General features: G+C 36.8%; 1 protein-coding gene across 2 annotated transcripts in view; it reads right to left on the bottom strand.

Annotated features, from left to right (window-relative positions):
• Positions 1 to 1,128: 1,128 nt before the first annotated feature.
• adam19b (ADAM metallopeptidase domain 19b) overlaps positions 1,129 to 19,746 on the bottom strand; it is a 33,042-nt gene continuing 14,424 nt past the window's right edge. Inside the window, exons 4-23 of one of the 2 annotated variants that reach the window (XM_051859680.1) lie at positions 19,152 to 19,230; positions 17,319 to 17,395; positions 15,735 to 15,939; positions 14,122 to 14,187; positions 12,698 to 12,769; positions 12,445 to 12,611; positions 10,084 to 10,168; positions 9,853 to 9,989; positions 9,570 to 9,747; positions 9,373 to 9,462; positions 7,526 to 7,721; positions 6,801 to 6,909; positions 5,348 to 5,561; positions 5,110 to 5,187; positions 4,405 to 4,513; positions 4,152 to 4,293; positions 3,972 to 4,059; positions 3,062 to 3,286; positions 2,791 to 2,927; positions 1,129 to 2,476 (exon numbers count right to left, since the gene is read on the bottom strand). In XM_051859680.1, the coding sequence (XP_051715640.1) occupies positions 2,829 to 2,927; positions 3,062 to 3,286; positions 3,972 to 4,059; positions 4,152 to 4,293; positions 4,405 to 4,513; positions 5,110 to 5,187; positions 5,348 to 5,561; positions 6,801 to 6,909; positions 7,526 to 7,721; positions 9,373 to 9,462; positions 9,570 to 9,747; positions 9,853 to 9,989; positions 10,084 to 10,168; positions 12,445 to 12,611; positions 12,698 to 12,769; positions 14,122 to 14,187; positions 15,735 to 15,939; positions 17,319 to 17,395; positions 19,152 to 19,230 (2,416 nt within the window). In that variant the 3' untranslated portion in view covers positions 1,129 to 2,476; positions 2,791 to 2,828. The remainder of the gene's footprint in view (positions 2,477 to 2,790; positions 2,928 to 3,061; positions 3,287 to 3,971; positions 4,060 to 4,151; positions 4,294 to 4,404; positions 4,514 to 5,109; positions 5,188 to 5,347; positions 5,562 to 6,800; positions 6,910 to 7,525; positions 7,722 to 9,372; positions 9,463 to 9,569; positions 9,748 to 9,852; positions 9,990 to 10,083; positions 10,169 to 12,444; positions 12,612 to 12,697; positions 12,770 to 14,121; positions 14,188 to 15,734; positions 15,940 to 17,318; positions 17,396 to 19,151; positions 19,231 to 19,746) is intronic. The other variant, XM_051859679.1, reaches the window with a different exon arrangement.

Below are 19,746 nucleotides of genomic sequence, written 5' to 3'. Positions count from 1 at the left end.
AGAAAATATCTGACTATATCAATGCATGTGAATCAAACAAATAGACCAAATAATTAATATAGTTTCACAAAGAGCTCAAAAGAATACATGTAAGCTTAATCTGTTTAAAAGCTTTATATATTATGCATGTATTATATTTATTTTAATTTAAAAGCAAAGTTTAATATTGTTAATTAATATAATCGGCCTAATTATATGAATATGTCATGAAATAGCCTATTCATAATTTTAATTTATTTAATATAAATATAATGAATAATTAACAGCAAATGTTGAGAAATTTTGTCTCTAAAATGTTCTCACTATAAACTGATTTAATTTGGAGCGAGAGCAGGTTAGCCGTGTAGCGTCAGTTACCATAGCAACAAACCCCGCTAAAAATCAATCCACCTTCATAAGCCCGAAAAACCAGAGTTTGCTCAAACTAATCTTGAACTTACCTGGGTAGAAACTGAAACCGGCTTTGTGCAACAGGCCACTGGTTATGGGGACAAAATATTCCCACAAAGATGGCAATATCCAAAATTCTTGTCCTTGTGGGGACATTTTTGTCCAGACCTCATGAGGAAAACAACTTATACAACAAATTATACTAAAGATAAAAATGTAAAAATGCAGAAAGTTTTCTGTGATGAGTAGGTTTAGGGTTAGGGGATAGAATATACAGTTTGTACAATATAAAAATCTATGGAATGTCCCCATAAAACATGTGTTTGTGTGTGTACAGGTCTGGCTATACATGAGGGCCAAATGTATAGTGTATACTTGAAGAGTGAAATATAATGACAACCAAATAGTGAGGACATTTTACTTTTCCTCACTAGATAAAAGGCTTATGTTTTTATTTATCTAGTATTTTGCACGTTTCTGTAATGGGTATAGATTTAGGGATAGGGGTTGGGTTAGGCCATAGAAAATATCATTAAAGTCATTGAAAGTCTATGCAATGCGTGTGTGTGATGTTTTTGCATTTATCAAAGCCTACATTACAGGAACATAAGCAGTATAGTCCAGTTGAAGATGCAACTCAAGACACACAAAAAGCTAAATATTCCACAATTCCAATCGTTTACACCCCAACTTTCTCATTTTAAATCAAGAAAGAGTAGTAATAATACAACAAGAAGATTAATTGATGAAGATTTATTTCTGAAGTCACATGGAAGGCACTGCATTACAGCATATTTTGCATAAAGGACAACCTTTTTATTTTTATGAAAGAAACTGATTAAATTAATTAAGCCAAATAAAAAATACAGTGACTTTTTTCTGACTTCCTATTCAATCTGCAACATCAAACCATCTTTACATCCACAATAATCATTTCAATGATAAAAATTATCTATATAATAAAAATCATGTAAAAAAAACAATTTTGTTAAGGTGTCATTGCATTTTAAATCTTAACACTATGCATAAAAACAGTTTAACTACAACATAAAAAAATCTGACAGTAATCCAATACATTGGTCATAGTTCTCCAAAACATTAAGAGAGAAATAATTAATTGTCCAGAGATTTTTTTCAAAAAGAGAGAGAGAGAGAGAGAGAGAGAGAGAGAAGAAGAAGAAGAAGAAAAACTTAAGATACACATGTACATGTTTTTAGGTTATTTAAACCTCAATACATTCCCTGGGTTAATGCCCTTATTAAAAAGAACATATAATCAAGCATTATCAAAAAAGGCAGTTAAAGATTTGTTTCTCTCATTTAAGAATTCAAAAGCAAAGCACCATGTAATTTGAAGTCATTCTTGTCCAGCATCATCACAAATACCCTTTAAGACAGGTTATTTTTTTACCTCTTGCTGTATATACAGTACATACTATAAATAGTATATATGACTACACAGGATTTAACCTAAAAAGAGCCCAGTGCTATACAGTTCTTACAAGTTTCTGAAATATTATTGCTATAAAAACAATCTTTTTCTTTTTTGGGACATTCCTTTTCAGAGCTGTTTCCTGAGTACAGATTAACCATAGTACTAAACTAAATTGTACTGACAGTGCAAGTTAGTTCATAACTAGACGAATCTATGACAAAGAAACAGATGCAATTCATTTGCTCCCATTTTCCAGTTCACTCTATGTGTATAATGTACAATGTGTTAATAATGCGTGCAAAAATCTACATTTCATATTCTTGGTGCAAGATATTCTTTCAGATGTCCCATGCTCTTATTGGATTATAATGCCATACTTCATAGTTTTTTGTTTCTCTGAGGTCTCTGTAATAAATAGACATAAATAAAAGCAAATGCAACATATGGCACAGGAGTAGTGGAACTGCACACCCTACAAACACTGAAGTTAAAAGGTATTTTGTGTTCAAGTCAATAAGGCGGGCATCTCTTTGAGTGAGGCAGTTTGATTGGTCACTCTAAAGGACATCTTAAAGGTGCAGAGCTGATCAATGTAGCGCTCCAGTAAGCTTCACTGCAACTCAGCTTTTTCCAGAAACTTCCCTTTGGAACCTAAAACACGATCATATAAAGTATTACTCACTAATTCATAGTTTTCACATGACATCACACCCTTATTGGAATGCCCACCTAGTTTGTACTAGTAAGACAGTGATATTAAAAGACCAGATTCAAAATACACCTTATCACTCACACATAAATACAAATGCAATGTGACGTTTCTCAAGCATTTTTACATAGAAAACCATTATAAAGAACATGCTTAACCATTAAGCGCACCAGTAATGTGACTGAAAACTATGAAATATAATTAATATAATAAAAAAATATTATTATTATTTAAAAAAATTATTATTATTACTAACAGCGTTTCATTTCACAGCATACAACATCTTCCTTCTGATCACCTGACGTTTTGGAAGTGGCCAGTAGGGGGCATCAGATTGGATTTCCCGTTCTGCAACATGGCTCGTGACACTGGCAGGCCATTCTTAGGCAGCATCTGGATGAAACACAGCAAATACTTTATAATGTGCAGTCAAAGTCAGTTAAACAGTACACAGTTATTTATCTGATCTAAAACAGACTAGACCTGCATTTGCTCAGGAGGACACATCATAAGAGGAAGACACTCACCTCAGCAGTCTGGGAGGGTTTGGTCATGGGACAGGGTGGAGGGGGTCGGTTGGGAGGTAGCGGTCTTCTTTTGGCGGGTACTGATGGAGACGGCTGAGGCAGCTCTGAATGCTTTAAACTCTGCTTGTCTGCAGTGTAGGCTGGGATTTGAGGTGGTTTCACAGTGGGCCGAATGATAGAATGTCTAGATCTCGGTGGACCTGTACGACTCACTCTAGGACTGGCCTGAAGAAGGAAAAACTGTTATATGCATCTTCTGTCAATATCAATTGCAAAAACATCTTGTTGTTCGGCCATTTGTTCAGACAGTGCAGTCGATATTCTGTATTTAATGAATGAATGACAAGAGACATAAGAGAGATGCTGTCATTGTGGAAAAACTGATTTTTTTTTTTCTCTGCTCATGTCCATCATGACATTCCTTCAATGTCAATGAACATTCTTTTAAAGGGTCAATGTTTAACTTCTGGAATTGATCATGGCTATTTTTGCCCACACATTTAAGTATATTAAATGTTGTTAATTTCCATTGTGTCCAAACTTACAGAAGATTAGATTTAATTAGATCTATATTTTTATTTCAGTTTTATTAATTTCAACAAACTTATTTCGATTTATTTCATTTTCATGTAATTTTTTTTTAACATGTTCATCTAATATATTTTATTTCAGCTTTATTTCAATTAACGAAAACTATTTTTTATGTTTTTAGTTTTAGTTAACAATAAAATATGGATGGGTTTAGGTTCTATGTGGTTTTTTGCTGTTCAGAAAACATTCAGCTGAATGGATTTGAGTTGGATACGACAGATTTTTGCTATCCTGTCGGAAAAAACCCAATGAATGCACGGAACCGTGCTATTGGATGGACATGCTGCGAACACACACTGACAACAAAACAACTTCACACCTGTTCATCAGCGTGAGATTTCTTTGGCTGGAACACAGGGTTGGTGTGACCTGTTGTGTGACTTTTAGTCTCAGGGGTGTCTGGAACACTGACAAGAAGAGAAATAACACATTTTCTAACACAAGAATGGCCAAAGACATGAATATCACTGCATGTATAATGTTTGCATTTAGCAGTTACTTGATGCACGTTTGAGTAGCAGGAAGTGCGGAGCCTTTGGTGGGGAGGAGCTTCTGTTTGCAGCGGCGCCAACAGACGCCAAGGATAGCCAATACCAGAAGAAAAAAAAGGGTAAGGAGAACCGGTACAAAGTAGATGCTGCCTGCACAAGATAACACCCGAACAAAAAACATCAAAAGGACAAATTTAAAACAGGACTTATCACAGATAACATTAAATAAATATTCAGGTTATTAGGTGTCTGTTGACGTACCATGCACAATCACAGGCCCACTGTCCAAACTGCCTCCTGAACCCGTCATCTCACAAAATGGTGGTGCCCAACCCGACTTACAATGACAGTTGTGGTTATTATTGCAAAGCTGCAGGGAAACACACAAAAAATAAACAAACATAAGTTTTTATGGGAATGATGCTTTTGGGAATTATGGGAATGTTACTTTTGAATGTTCTCTGAATATTCTGAAACAAGCACTAATGCAAGTAAATAATGGCTTAAATATCTATCCCTCTTAAAAGTCATTGGTACTTGGTGGTTTTATGGTGTTTTTTGCTCACACAGATTGGGAGCAACATGAGAGTGTGTGAATGATGACAAATTGTCTAAACTATTTCCTTAAACCCTATTCACAGTGTATTGCAAAATAATACAATGCCTTATAAAGTCAAACATAAGAGCGACCTGCATTCAGTGGAACTGATCTAAGTCTGCTAAGTTTAGTACATCCAAAAATACATCTCAGTTTTCTTGCACACAAATGATTTCTAAATAAACATATAAATAACCTGCATGATGAATAATGGTGAGAACAGTGAGGGATTTTTTCATAGAAAGTATGTATGATACCACAGGAGGAAATGATGTCTATAGGAAATACATTGTAATTGTAGCTCTGCAATGGCCATGTATGTATAAAGCTCAGCCAGCTCTATACAGAAATAAGCAATATGGACTTACCCCATGGCCATGACATTTGGCACTGCATTCATCTGCTTGCAGGAAGGATGCACTGCGGCATTCCCCTTCGAAACAGATCTGTTCAATGAAGTGAAAAGTGAATGAAAGAAGAGGTCCTCCAATACACTCAAAGCTATTGAGTGACTTAAACCTTTTGGTGAGACAAGGCTAAAAGACATAAAACTTTGATTTCATGTGGTCTTTAAGAGGAAACAAGATCCGTGTTTCCAGTACCTACCGCATTCTCCCCACATTTGGTCCCTGGCAGAACCAGGCCCGGGTCGAGGGTGTCATTCTGGTTGTGCTTATTGTAACTGGGCTGGTACACATGTGTTCCTCTGCACAGAATCTTCTGTTGACCATGATAGACGTTGGTGTCTATGGCGACAGCGTTGGATTCAATTGGTTTGCTAGCAGTGCTCTGGCACTGAATCTTCCCACATTTAGCATTCCTAAACAGAAAACCAACAGCACGTCGTCGGATGGCTCAAATAATGATGACATACGCTACCGGAATAACTAAATTTTTTTCTGTGTTTTTCAAAGAAGTCTTTGATGCTCACCAAGACTGCATTCTTTAGATCAAAAATAAAGTAAAAACAGAAATATTGTGATATATTATTACAATTGTAAAGATTTGTTTTCTAATATATTAGAAATACAATTGAATGCAATTAATTGCAATTTAAAATGCCCCTATACGCAGGGCCCACTGAGATAAACTTGGTAGAAGCTTCCATGCTTCTAAGTAGTTTACTTGGATGATCAGTTTCTCGAGACTAACCTCGGGTGCTTTGCATGTACTGAGTTCGGTGCCCTGAAGCGGCTGGCCAGCAGGAGAAACCGAACAAAATTTTCTACAGGCCTCATCTGAGGTAAACGGCCACAACGACTTTGGGTGGACACTGCAATTAACGTTTGCTGGAAACCGATGTGTCCCAAAGCACACGAGGCGGCAGGAACGAGCATGGAATTCCTGAGGGCTCCGCGGAGAAGCAAGATCTTGTCGCTCCCGAGGGGGCACCCTCAGAGGTATGTGCGTAGTGTCAGGACCTCTTCCTGAAGCAGCCTCTCAAGATTAACCTCGGGTACTTTATTATTACATATAGCTTTCTTCCCTTGAGAAACCGAAACCGAAACACCTGAATGCGCACGGCTATATGCGGCGAGTTATTTCTCAATGAACACAGCCAGCACCCTCAGGGAGCTGATTGTGCGTTCCCCGCACCCAAACAGTATCACACACAAATCGCGTTTGTCACCTTAAGTCAAAAATACCATAGACAAACTTTTTAGTCAATTTTAATTGGCATATTTTGCTAAAGTTACATTTGGTGGTAGGGCTCTGTTCTAAATTCCGTATCCTTTTCATGAGCTCCATGAATAACTAAGACAGGGAACAGCAGCAGCTTCTGGGGACAACCTCCCACTTTTTTTTAAATTGGAAGAGCAGCGCAAATCCCCCCATTGAGATCAGAGCATGCATCAATGACAACAGAATGACACTGATTAAGTTAAATACAAGTTTAAGGAGGAGCTGGGGGAGGAGGTGGTTGCAAAGCAGCATGCAGTGGAAGGTTTCTTGGTAAGCATAAGAGACTTCTTTCAAAAACATTAAAAAATCTTAATTATTCCAAACTTTTGATGGGTAGTGTAACTATTTTTTTTTATTTTGAGTAAATGAATCTCACCTTTCAGTGCATTTCCTGTATGCACCCATGAGGTCTTTGCCACAGTTTCCAAAGGAATCACCTGCTTCATTTACTTTAGTAAAGCAAACATCAGGAGCAAGATGGGCATCTAAGATATAGAGAACAGAACAGAATAGAAACATCTACTCATGTCACAAGTTACTGGTTGTGCGAATGTTAAAATCTTTAGTATATCTCAGCTGGACTCAAAGGATTCCTCTGATAGCTATAGAGAGCAGCAGATGGCATCACATTCAGGGACTAAGATCACAGCCAAGCACAGAATCTGTTCTACTGTAAACTACAGTACATTGCCGAGTGGATTTCCACTGGAAAATGTGAAAACATGGTAGAAATATATGAAGCCATGAGAACACACTTAGCCTACATCACTCAAAAATACAGTAAAACAGTAATATTGTGAAATATTACTACAATTTAAAAGAACTGTTTTCTCTATTTTTATATAATTTAATAATTTATTCCTGTGATGCAAAGCTGAATTTTCAGGATCATTACTCCAGTCTTCAGTGTCACATGATCCTTCAGAAATCATTCTAATATGCTGATTTGCTGCTCAAGAACCAATTATTATTATTATCATAGTTGAAAAAAGTTGTGCTGATTAATATTTTTTTGTGAAAACTGGGTGAATATTGGGTGCTTGGTTTTATGGTGTTACTTTTTTAAATTGTTACTTTAAGCAGACTTTAGCAGACACAGACCTTTGCCCCAGAGAGAGAGGCACTGCTGCTCCAGCGTCAGACACATGCCTGTGTAACAGTAGGCACTGCCACCAGCACAACTGCTGCCATCCATCAGGTAAAAGTTAGCAGGGCAGGACTCTGATTTCCCATCACAGTACTCAGGCAGGTCACAGGAGCCTGAAGGCGGACGGCACATCACACCTGGACTCTTCAGCTGGTCAAGAGTGCAATAGAACAAACTTGTATTAACTTAACTTTTGAGTCAAGTCACCTTTACTTATATAGTGCTTTATACAATACAGATTGTTTCAAAGCAGCTTTACAGTGATAACAGGAAAATGATTCAATGATGCAAACAGAGTTCATTTCGGCAGTACAGCAGCTCTAAAAAAAAATAGTGACATTGTTCAACTGAAGTCAGTTTAGTGTTGATTCAGTTCCATTGTAAAGATCATCAGTTATTAAAGCTGCAGTCCATAAGTTTTGCCTCTTTGTCGCCATCTCTGTTTGAAACCTGCAATTGCAGTTGTTTGTGGAATTATCATCTTTACGTGAGTAAAGCGCGGATGAATCTAATGTTTGCTGTCAATCACCACATCGGTGTGGATACATACTGTACTTCGGAATCACAGATTGTAGTCTTGGAAGTATGACCAAAATAAGAATTTTCACCGGAAAATGTAATCTGAACAAGCAAGTAACATGTCTGCCACTTTTGTTCTGACCAACTGAGGAAAAAAAGCATTACAGTAAACCGCGCTACCAATGGTGATTAAATCTAATGATCTCTTAGCTCAGATCACGTCAAACCGTGCAAATTATTATTATTGTTATACTTTGTTCTCAAATTGTTAATGTTAACAACATCAGCATTGCGTAACTATGTGTATTTAGTGTGTATTAGCGTTACCTGTAGATTTCAATTTCTGTACAGTCTAATCTCTAACGTTAATTTGTAATACCATACAATCCACCATCAAAATGATAAGTTTAATTATTGCAGCTGCTGTGAGAAAAGGCTATAAATGATCCGCCTCACATGCGATATAGCCGACTAGCTGCCGAATTGACGCAAAGACAAATGGTGACATGCTCGAATTTCCCACGAAAACCCACCAGTACCACCCGAATTATAAAACATTATTACAAGCTTACCGTTGTGAATCGGGCTAAGGTAAGGTGATAGTTTTGAACACTGGCTGGTTATGTACATGCTCAAAAATTGATTTTGGATGATTTTTAACCAAAAAAAGTTACGGACAGCAGCTTTAAATTAGTTGATTTCATCTAGAGCCTCTTTCAACAGACTCTATCAACTGTTGACATCTGTGAGAAAAATATCCTATAATGCATGTCTATGCAAGTCAATCACTGAAATCAAAACATTTAGCAGATATCAACTTGAGTATAAAAGTTTTGGTGTATTAGTTGTCAAGACATATTAATAAAGGTAAAAAAAAAATACTTTTTTATGGATTAGTTTTACAATCTCTTTATGAACGTTTTGAAGCATCAAAGCGGTAGTTGCATGGACTTTCAATGGAGGGACAGAAATCTCTCAGATTTCATTAAAAATATCTTCATTTGTGTTCCGAAGTTTTACAGGTTTGGAACGATATGAGGGTGTGTAATTAATGACAGAATTTTCATTTCTGGGTGAACTAACCCAAAGTCACCACTATCAAAAACTCTCACAAAAAATCCCTTTAAAACCCATTTATTTATTTTTGTTTGTTTGTTTTTTATTCATTTAAATTCACCACTTAAAAATTAAATTAATTAAATTAAACAGTTTTTCTGAAGCAGCACTACAGGAAAGGGAGTTGAGACAGAGAAAGCGTGAGATGAGTTTGGCAGGGATTCACCTTGCACTCATGACAGCAAACTCCATGTGCACACTCAGCTCCGATCTTCAGCGTGCAGTTGTTGGCATTACAGCAGGGACTTGAGCACTCCTTTGTAGTAAAGGAAACAGAAACGGAAAATGTGAGCATAAAAGATGAACCGGAACAACAGCGTGGGAGAAAACGAGACAGAGGAAGCAATGAAACTCTCTCCTGACCTCCACTTCTCCACAATCACACTCTTCTCCTTCCTCCAGGTATCCGTTTCCACAACGCTGGCCCCCATACATGAGCCTGGTGTTAGGAAGGTTGAACAAACACTTCCCCCCGCCGGAGCTCAGGTAGCGTTTCAGCTCCTTCTGATTGCAGGAGTTGAAGACACGAGGGAATGGAGCCCTAAAGAACATGTTTGACTTTTATTTCATGTCAATTTTAAATGAGAATTCTGTCAGGTTTCATGCAGGTTTGGAATTCTACAGCATTTTTTTCTTTGGTTCTCACCCAGTGGCAGCAGCCATGATGCAGCCTCCATCCTCCTCAGCATGACAGCAACCTTGACTGTCGTGGCTCATCCCAAAGTTATGCCCCATCTCATGAGCCATGGTGGCAGCGATCCCCACAGCACTTTTAGAGTGGTCCTACAAAGAAAGGCAGAAAAAACTAAAAGTGAGTCCAATAAGGGACGTGCTTGGCAATAAAACCACAATGGAATAACACTGCAGGCAAATTTACCGAATTGACTCCACCAGACTGGTATTCAGAACACATGGCTTTAAGAGGTGCAAGACCAATGATGGTGCCATGAAATGACATGCCCCTACAAATACAACAAATATCTGTTTAAATACCAATAAAACTATGGCAGAACCAAATCAAACCAATGCAACCAAATGGCTAGCTGAACAGATATATGCATATTTAAAGGGATATTTCACCCAAAAATTAACATTGTGTCATTTACTACCTTATGCATCATTCCAAAGCCATATTACTTTTTTTTTTTTTTTTTTACATGGAACACAAAATGAGATGAAGCACTGTTAAATATCTGTACCATATCACTTCAGAAGATTTGAATTATATAGCATGGGTTACATAGGCTAGTTTTATTATACTTTTATGTCCTTTTTACAGCTTTCGAGCCCTATGCTTTAGCTGCATGTTTTATTCAAAACTTCATCTTTTGGGTTCAGAAGAAAGTAAACGTGTGGTCACATTCACCATCTCAGCTAACAATAATATGTTCTAAGAATGTTTTGCTAATGTTCCCATTAAGTTATGAAAAAGTTATTTCTGAATGTTCTCTGTTGTGTGAATATTAAGGGAACATTCCATTTTATCATTTCGCAAACAGTGTTGCGGGTAATGCATTACAAGTATCTTGAGTTACATAATGAGATTACTTTTTCAAGTAACTAATAAAGTAATGCATTACTTTTTCAATTTATAACAAAATATCTAAGTTACTTTTTCAAATAAGTAACGCAAGTTACTTTTTCACACTTATTGACTGACAGCTCTCCTGTCCCGATGTTGAGAGAAATAAAGTGTAGAGGGTATTGTGTGCGCTGTGTAAGCATGATGGTTATTGTAGTTTTAGACTAAATGTGAGCATTTACTCATCTCACTTGCACGAAAACATTTAGTATTCCTCAAAATGAATAAAAACAGTGAAATGCAATCTCAGAATTTTTGCAAACCTGTAATAATTAACTATATTAAATGACACAAATATACTTCATGTATTTAATCTCAATTATTAACCAATGTCTTTGCTGCTGACCTTCAATTACCTAATTTAACCATACTAATAAGCAAAAAATACTTTATATTAGATTTAGAAATAAGAACTAGAACTTCCTTCTCCTGCATCCTATTCTTCTTTAATCCAGAATGGCAGCACAGCTAAAAGGTTTGTTTGAGCTGCGCCCTCTACAGTACAGGTGTAAATATGCATTTCCTTCAGCCTGAGGCTTATTCATTTCACTTTTGGTGTGAAAGGGCCTTTTTGCCAAAAATAGAACTTTTTTGTTGTTATTAAAAAACAAACAAGCAAGCCCAGCCCCGGTGATAAAAAGTAACGGAAAAGTAATGTAATGCATTACTTCTCATCAAAAAAAAGTAATGAAGTAACGCAATTAGTTACTTTTTTAGGGAGTAACGCAATATTGTAATGCATTACTTTTAAAAGTAACTTTCCCCAACACTGTTCGCAAACACTATGAAAACGTTACTTTTGAATGTTCTCTGAACATTCTGAAACAAGTAAAAAAAGTAAAACATCGAACTAAAACGTTTCAGAAAAAAAAACGTTCCATTAACGATGTATAAATAATGTTTTGGGCTAACAATTTGAGAACACTATAAAACACCAGATAACTTTGAATGAACATTCGATTAACATTACTGGAAGAATGTCTTTGAGCGAATCTTGCCAAAATGTTAGCATAAGTTCTGAGATTGTTCCCTGTTAGCTGGGTTCGTTAAGCAAATTTTTGCATGCAAATTCCAGTCGTTTCTATCGGAATCCACACGAAAGATTTCCACACAAAGATTTCGGTAACACTTTACAATAAGGTTCATTAGTTAACATTAGTTAACATGAACTAATAATGAACTGCACTTATAGATCATTTATTAATCTCAACATGTACTAATACATTATTAAAATCTTGTTAACATTAGTTAATGCACTGTAAACTAACATGAACAAACAATGAACAACTGTATCTTCATTAACTAACATTAACAAAGATTAGTAAATACAGAAACAAATGTATTTCTCATGGTTAGTTCATATTAGTTAATACATCAACTAATGTTTAACTAATGAACCTTATTGTAAAGTGTTACCCAGATTTCGTATCAGGTTCAAGTTTGTAACATGAATTCGCCAGGTTGGTCAACAAAAAGCTTGGACATTTTTGACCACAAGATTTTGTTGAAATTCATTCCTCAGTTTTGGAATGTCAAGTAAGTGAGTAAATGATAACAGAATTTTAAAAATGATCCTTTTAAAACAAGATCCTTATCAGTGATCATTGTTATCAGCTCATATGTTAATTTGGTGGGAGGAGCTACAGTGAGACTGACGTTACTAGCTGAGCGTTGTCATTGGGCAGCTGTGGCAGCTGTTTCCTCCTCCAGGCCAGAAACGCATTCAGGGTGCTGTAGGGGTTGTCGGTCACACTGATTTTGTCTTGATCGTTCCAGATCTCCAACCAGATCAGAGCCACACGGATGTTCAGTGTTTTGTAATACTGGCAACATCAAGTCACATAATATGTTAGAGTCTAGATGTGCGATAAAAATATTTGTTTAACAGTACAATTCACAACATTCTCACCTTATCTACAAAGTTAGCTGCTTCAAGCAGCGTCATTTTGGTCTTTTCAAGGTCCCAACCGTGATTCACAAACTGAAAAAGAGACATGTTTAGGATGCATCTATAGGATGCCTCTACTTACTGTATATGGCTGAAATGATCTTTGTGTCATGTAGGTGGTGATTAGAGATGACTCTATCAGAGCAAAAGACAGTTATTCTGAGTCATGACAGGTAGTGAGTCTTAGCTGCAGAGGCACGGTGGAGTGAGTCAACAAACAGACAAGACTGATCTGAAGCTCCAGAACTGTCAGGTAATTGTCATTGTCATTTACTAGACACTTTAATCCAGTGCAACGATCTGGCACAAAATTGTGATGATTTCTGTGATAATAAGAATGTCCTACAAAAAGATGTTGATAAAAACCAAGGACAGACTGTCTGAATTCTGTAATCACAGAAATAAATACTGAGATTATTATTAGCTCTTTGCTAAAGAGCTATTTTTAAAAAATAGTGCATTATTTGATTAGGGCCAGTAAGTAATCACCTAGCAACCCAGACCACCCTAGCGACCACATAGCAACAGGCTAACAACCACTCATACCTTGTTTAGCAACACCCTAGCAACCACCCAGAACACCCTTTTTTGCATGCTTTTGCATTGGAAAGCACATTTTCTTTCAAAAAATATACAAATTACAAGTTACATTTATTGTTTAAAGATACACTACTATTCAAAAGTTTGGGGTTAGTACGATTTTTTAATGTTAGGGGCCATTCACACAGAATGCATTTTTTTTCATTCCACTGTGCTACTTTTCCATTATTTTTCTATGTAAAAAAGCGCTAAACGGACATGTTTGACCGTTGTGCTCCTGTTTGCGTCCTTTGCAGCATCTCACGTATGACACGGTGTTCTAAAAACTCAGGTAGCGTCTTGTGTTTTTCAAAGCAAAAACGCGATCTGTGGAACAGCCCTTAGTCTCTTGTTCGCAATATATTTTTATTTGAATATATTTTAAAATGTAATTTATTCCTGTGATGGCAAAGCTGAATTTTACAAATCATTCTTATATGCTGATTTGCTGCTCATAAACATTTCTTATTTTTATCAATGTTAAATTTTTGTTGTTGTTGTTGAAACTGTGAACTGTTTTTTCAGGATTCTTTGGTGAACAGAAAGCTCAAAAGAAATCTATTGGAATACTTTTGTAACATTATAAATATTAATAAAAGTATTATTTACTTAAAAAGTTGAAAAATACAACTTACTGACTCCAAACTTTTAAACAGTAGAGTACATTTGTACAATGTCGGTCAAAAACAACATGGCGCAAAACACCAACTTCAGCAGTTTGAAACTATTTACTGAGTCTCTTGTCTCTCAAAGCTCCCCAAGAAGACACTGCTTTTCAGCAGATGCCTGAAGTTAAGTGATTTTACCTCTGTATGGTCGGCCACCACCATCAGCTCCACGTATTTCATGCTACTGCTGACATCCCTTCTTCCCTGCAGGAAGAGATAGATAAGATATGACTGAACATAAGCTAATTTGATATACTACTGAAGAAGTGCTGAGTCACTGCCTCAAAACCTGGGTTTATGAATTTAAATGCTGTGAGACACAACTAATTGAGACTGGGGGACATCCTGTGTATTCAGTTAGGGACAGACACTCTATTCATGTATGCCAACGCAAAGAACAATGTGTCCTTAGTTTAGTACCACTTTAGTCAGCTCTTCACATTTATTTAAATAATAATTTTATTATCTGGTACTTTCCATGAGTAGGGCATAAAATAAAAGAGCCTGAATAAGCTCTTTTTTTTTTTTTTCAACAAATTTTCAGTGAAAGGAGGTGCTTAACCTTCAGGAAATGTGCACTGTCAACTTTAGGAAGTTAAACTATATTTTAATATGGTCTTTTATTTTACATTAATTTTTATAGGGTTTTGCAAGACTTAGAATACACCAAAATTGGGATCTAAACACAGGTAAAACCGTCATTTGTGTGTTTTTTGCAAATTTCTAGCTATAAACATTAAACAAATACAGAAAAAATATGATCTGGCCAAAACATATTTCAAATATATGCTAATATATATATATATATATATATATATATATATATATATATATATATAAATAAATGGATGAGAATAAACAAACAAAATTTTTGGATTTAGAAGAGGTAGTACAGGCCAAATTCACCATTTTAACGGGTACACAGGTATTTATCGTTTCTAAAACTAGCTACTTTTTATGCTAGGTTCATTTTATGTTACATTTCGTTTCTCTAAAATACTTTGCACAATAAAAAATATAGGAAATGTGCCTCTACTTTAAAAAGCGCCATGTGAACCAAAATGTACCATATTCAAAGGAAGTACTGTTGGCACTTTTTTGATGGTGAAGCAACCAAAAGTTAGACAAGAAGGCCCTGTTTACACTAGTGCTTTTTTTAAAACGGCATAACTTTTGCTACGGTTACGCCTGTCATTTACAATACGCCGGTGTTTTCAACCCTCAAAAACGGAGCCTTTCGAAAACGCTGCAGAGCCCGTTTTAGTTTGAAAACATCGGGGCTGCGTTTCAGTGTAAACGGACCAAAACAGTGACTTTTGAAAAACGATGGCGTGGCTGCCCACGTTCGCTCTGCATATCCTTGATGACCGTGTAAACAATAACGTGGAGACTGAACTGCAATATTTGCTGGCTTTGTTGTCATCTTTAGGTTGATAGACACACATTGTGCAGTTAAACTCTGCATTTTTTAAATACTGCAGCTACTTACATGCGCAAGAGGCAACTGTTTACACGTGTACGCGCATGCCCAGTGTGCATGAACGGTCATGTGACATGCGTTTTCGTGTAGTTTAGACGGAGATCGTTTCTAATGCCAGTGTAGACGAGGATCGTTTTCATTTTAAAACGCCGTTAAAAAACGAAAACGCACTAATGTAAATGGGGTCTAAGCCTCTTCAAAATTGATCCGAGAGGATATCTAGTTTGACTTTGGGTCAAGGTTTCTTGCACAGCAATTCCAGGGTTCTCACCCTATTGGTCTGCTGAGGCTTTGCCATGACATCAATCAGCTCTTGAAGGCTTTCCGTGTGATTCCCATCTCCATAGCGGTGTCCGCAGGTGCCCACTGGCAGTTTCAGGCTCTGGGTGTTGTATATGGCATGTCCCTGAGAGTGTGTTTGGTTAGCTAGCGGTTCGATCATGTAGCTCACGCTGTTATTTACTGTTATCATGCCCCTGGGGATTGAAAAGACAACATGTCAATCACGAGGATGTTTAAAGTTTGAGATTCAATGATAATATGGAAAATCATGGACATTTAAACAGGTCGACAGGATGGAAACCTCTCAGCTGGGTTTTGCACGGGAAGCAAAGCAGCTTCACTGCACAAAATGATCTTTATCCCGGATGGGAGGGTGAATAAAGAAGGGAATAAAACTGAATTGATAGCTAACTTGTGTTTATGCTGAACTGGGTTATTTAAGCGAAAACAGATTTCCTGGATATCCAAGTATTCCCCAAACACAAACCTAGTTACACTCACAACACTCCACAGATGTACAGCCTGAGACTATCAATGAAAATGCTTCCACTGCAGAAAGGCACAACAATATGCAACGCACAAAAAGAAGCCAAACCAATTATTAAGACAAACTTACAGTTACTTGGCAATATTATGTGAACGTTAACTGTCTATAAATGCTGAAAGTTGTTACTTTCTGTAGGAACAGGCATCAAGTTAAAGAATGCTCAATGACATTAACAAGAGTTCTTAAATGGCAACTAAAGACATATGATACATAAAACTCTAGACAAAATTTTTTCATGGTGCTTATTTAGTGGAATCGTACACTGCAGCTGTGAAAATCATCTGGAAGGACTTGTGTATACACTATAAAATGCTCAAGTTTTCCCCTTCTCCAATCAAACCCAACTCACTCAAGCTGTTCTAGCTTATATATACTCATCGATCTTTTTTTGGATATCAGTCAATGTGTGTCTGTTCAGACAGGAAACTGAGTCTCTGAATGAGCTGGAGCTCAACAGGACTCTATACATCTACCCTCGGCCCACTCAGAAACCCTGAGACCCGGCCATGCTGCTACAATGAACTCGCTGAACTCACTTCCTGGGCTAATAAACTGGAACTTTTGCGCAATGAAGACAAGTTCTCATGATGCAAAGTCTTATCACTAATGCTGAAGTTTCTAAGAGTCTGACAGCTTGGAACAAAAAATGGTTTTGTGAAAGTCACAATTACTAACCATAAAAGACAGTTTTGCATGATAATAACGCTATAAAATGTAAATTTGATGAACTAAAGAATAAATAAAAAAAGTGACATAACCAATTGGGGGTTAGGTGCCTTGTTCGTGGTCACCTCAGTCATTTCCTATCGGTAATTTCCTAACCATTAGGCCACACTATAAAATGATAATAAAATAAGCCAAGTACTGTGCATTTACATGTGGCTCTTCCAATAAAAATGTGTCTAATTACAAGCATTACATTACAAGCTTCTAAATTAAAGATCCATTGAACATGCAAGATAAAAACATATTTAAATAAATATAGTTTTTCGCACAATACACATGCAGATCTGCTGTGGTTCTTACCTGAATCCAGCACAGGTGCTGATGACGACACTCGACCCCTGCATCCCTTTGACTGACCCATGATAATAACAGTGATCCTTAAACCAAGATGACATAATATTAGAGGAAAGGAGATTTTGAAGTAGTATATACTATATATATGTTTACAGTCAAACCAAAAATTATTCAGACATTTTTGATATTTTTGATATATTTTTACTAGTGGGTGCAGGACACTATAGTTCATTTATGTAAGTGAGGATAGCAAAATAAAGTAAACAGTGATGTATTATACCCCAAAATTCTTCATACAGTGGACTACCAGTAAAATTGTTAAAAATTTGGAACCAAAAATTATTCAGACACTTTGAAATGACCATGTTTTGTCTGACATAATTAAGATAATTTTTTTCTGACACAGTTTAACTCTGAGATTTTGTCATACTTATTACCATTTTTTTAAACTATAGTGAATAAACTATATTAATGAATGAAATGTTCAAGGTGTATGATTAAATTTCGGTTTGACTGTATATATACGGGGTTGGACAATGAAACTGAAACACTGGCATATAGTGTTGGAGGTTTCACACCTATATATGCGTGGCCTCATTAATTCACTAATTTTACATTCCATTAGTAAGAGCAGATTGTGAAGGTTGAATTAGCAGAGCAATAGCACAGCTGCACATAAAATATTGCAATTCACAACATAATGGGAGTCATATAAGAGCTCAAATGAGGACAAAATGTTGGTGCGCATCTTGCTGGCTCATCTGTGACCAGGACAGCAAGTCATTGTGGTGTAATGAGAGCTATGGTATCCAGGGTAATGTCAGCATACCTCCACGTAGGATGAACTACATCCCAAAAGATTATCTGTCGATGCAAGAGGAAGCTGTCAGAAAGGGATGTCCAGGTACTAACCCGGATTGTATCCAAAAAACATAAAACCACAGCTGCCCAAAACACTGCAGAATTAAATGCGTAACACGACTTTCCTGTTTCCACTAAAATTGTTAATCGTGAGCTCAACAAAGTCAATATTTATGGCCGAGTTGCTATAGCCAAAACTTTGGTCACTTGTGCCAATGCCAAATGTCGATTTCAATGGTGACAGCAGAGGAAATCTTGGGCTGTGGAAAATGTGAAACATGTATTGTTCTCAGATGAGTCCACCTTCACTGTCTTTCCCACATCCAAGAGAGTTACAGTCTGGAGAAGCCCCAAAGAAGCTTAACACCTGGACTATTGCTGCACAGAATGAAGCACAGGGGTGGATCAGTGATGGTTTGGGCTGCAATATCATGGCATTCCCTAAGCTTGATGGGCGCATCACTGCCAAAGACTACCGAACCATTCTGGAGGACCATGTGCACCTAATAGTTCAAACATTGTACCCTGAAGGTGGGGCAGTGTATCATTGGTTTGATCAACATGAAAGTAAAGTTGAACATCTTCCATGGCCTGCACAGTCATCGGATCTGAAATTTATCGAGCCACTGAGGTGTTTTGGAGGAGCAAGTCAGAAAACGTTTTCCTCCACCAGCATCGTAGTAACCTGGCCACTGTTCTGGAAGAGGAATGGCTCAAAATCCCTCTGGCCACTGTGAAGGACTTGTGTCTATCATTTCCAAGATGAACTGATGCTGTACTGGCTGCAAAAGGAGGCCCTACACCATATTAATAAATTATTGTGGTCTAAAACCAGGTCTTTCAGCTTCATTGTCCAACCAATGTATGTGTGTATATATATATATATATATATATATATATATATGTATATATATATATACTATCATAAGATTATTATAAACTATTTACGTGCTATTTAGGAATGGCTCTTGCACTCACCGTGTTGGAAGGCCTGGAAAACTGACGCTTTCCATTTGGATCATACCATATCTCCTGATATTCAGAGGAGAACAGCTCCCTTAGAGAAAAAAAGAAGACAAAATAATTCAGCTATACATTTAATCTGCGCACAGCTGGTTTTTAACCAGACAACTTCCATCACTTCCATAAAGGAATAACATAACTCTTAACATAAACACTGCAAACTTGTTTCCATTCCTTCTCTGGTGTCACACATGAATCAGGATTTGATACTTATCAGATGCAGGTTATTTGGAGAGAAGAAACCAAGAGGCCTTACTGAGTATTGAGTATATTGAGTATTTCAAAGAATTTCAACACAGAAAATGGCTGACAGTGTTAAGTCTCTTTCCTTTAATGACAATGAGCTCATTAAATATTCATCTAAAGTGGCTGAATGCTTTGAGAATCAGAGATCCACAGTAAGTGTGCTAACAGTATGAGAACAGTCTATTTATTGTGCATATACTCCTTCTTCTCAAAGGTTGAAACAAGACCACTAAGTGCTAAACTGGTCCTATATATTTAATTTCCAATTTCCTCCAACAAGTCTAACAAACGATTTTCACAATGA

Source organism: Ctenopharyngodon idella, chromosome 14, assembly GCF_019924925.1.
Source record: "Ctenopharyngodon idella isolate HZGC_01 chromosome 14, HZGC01, whole genome shotgun sequence".
Lineage (NCBI taxonomy): Eukaryota > Metazoa > Chordata > Actinopteri > Cypriniformes > Xenocyprididae > Ctenopharyngodon > Ctenopharyngodon idella.
Note: the sequence above shows the minus strand (reverse complement) of the source record. Positions and strands in the feature narration are given on the sequence as shown.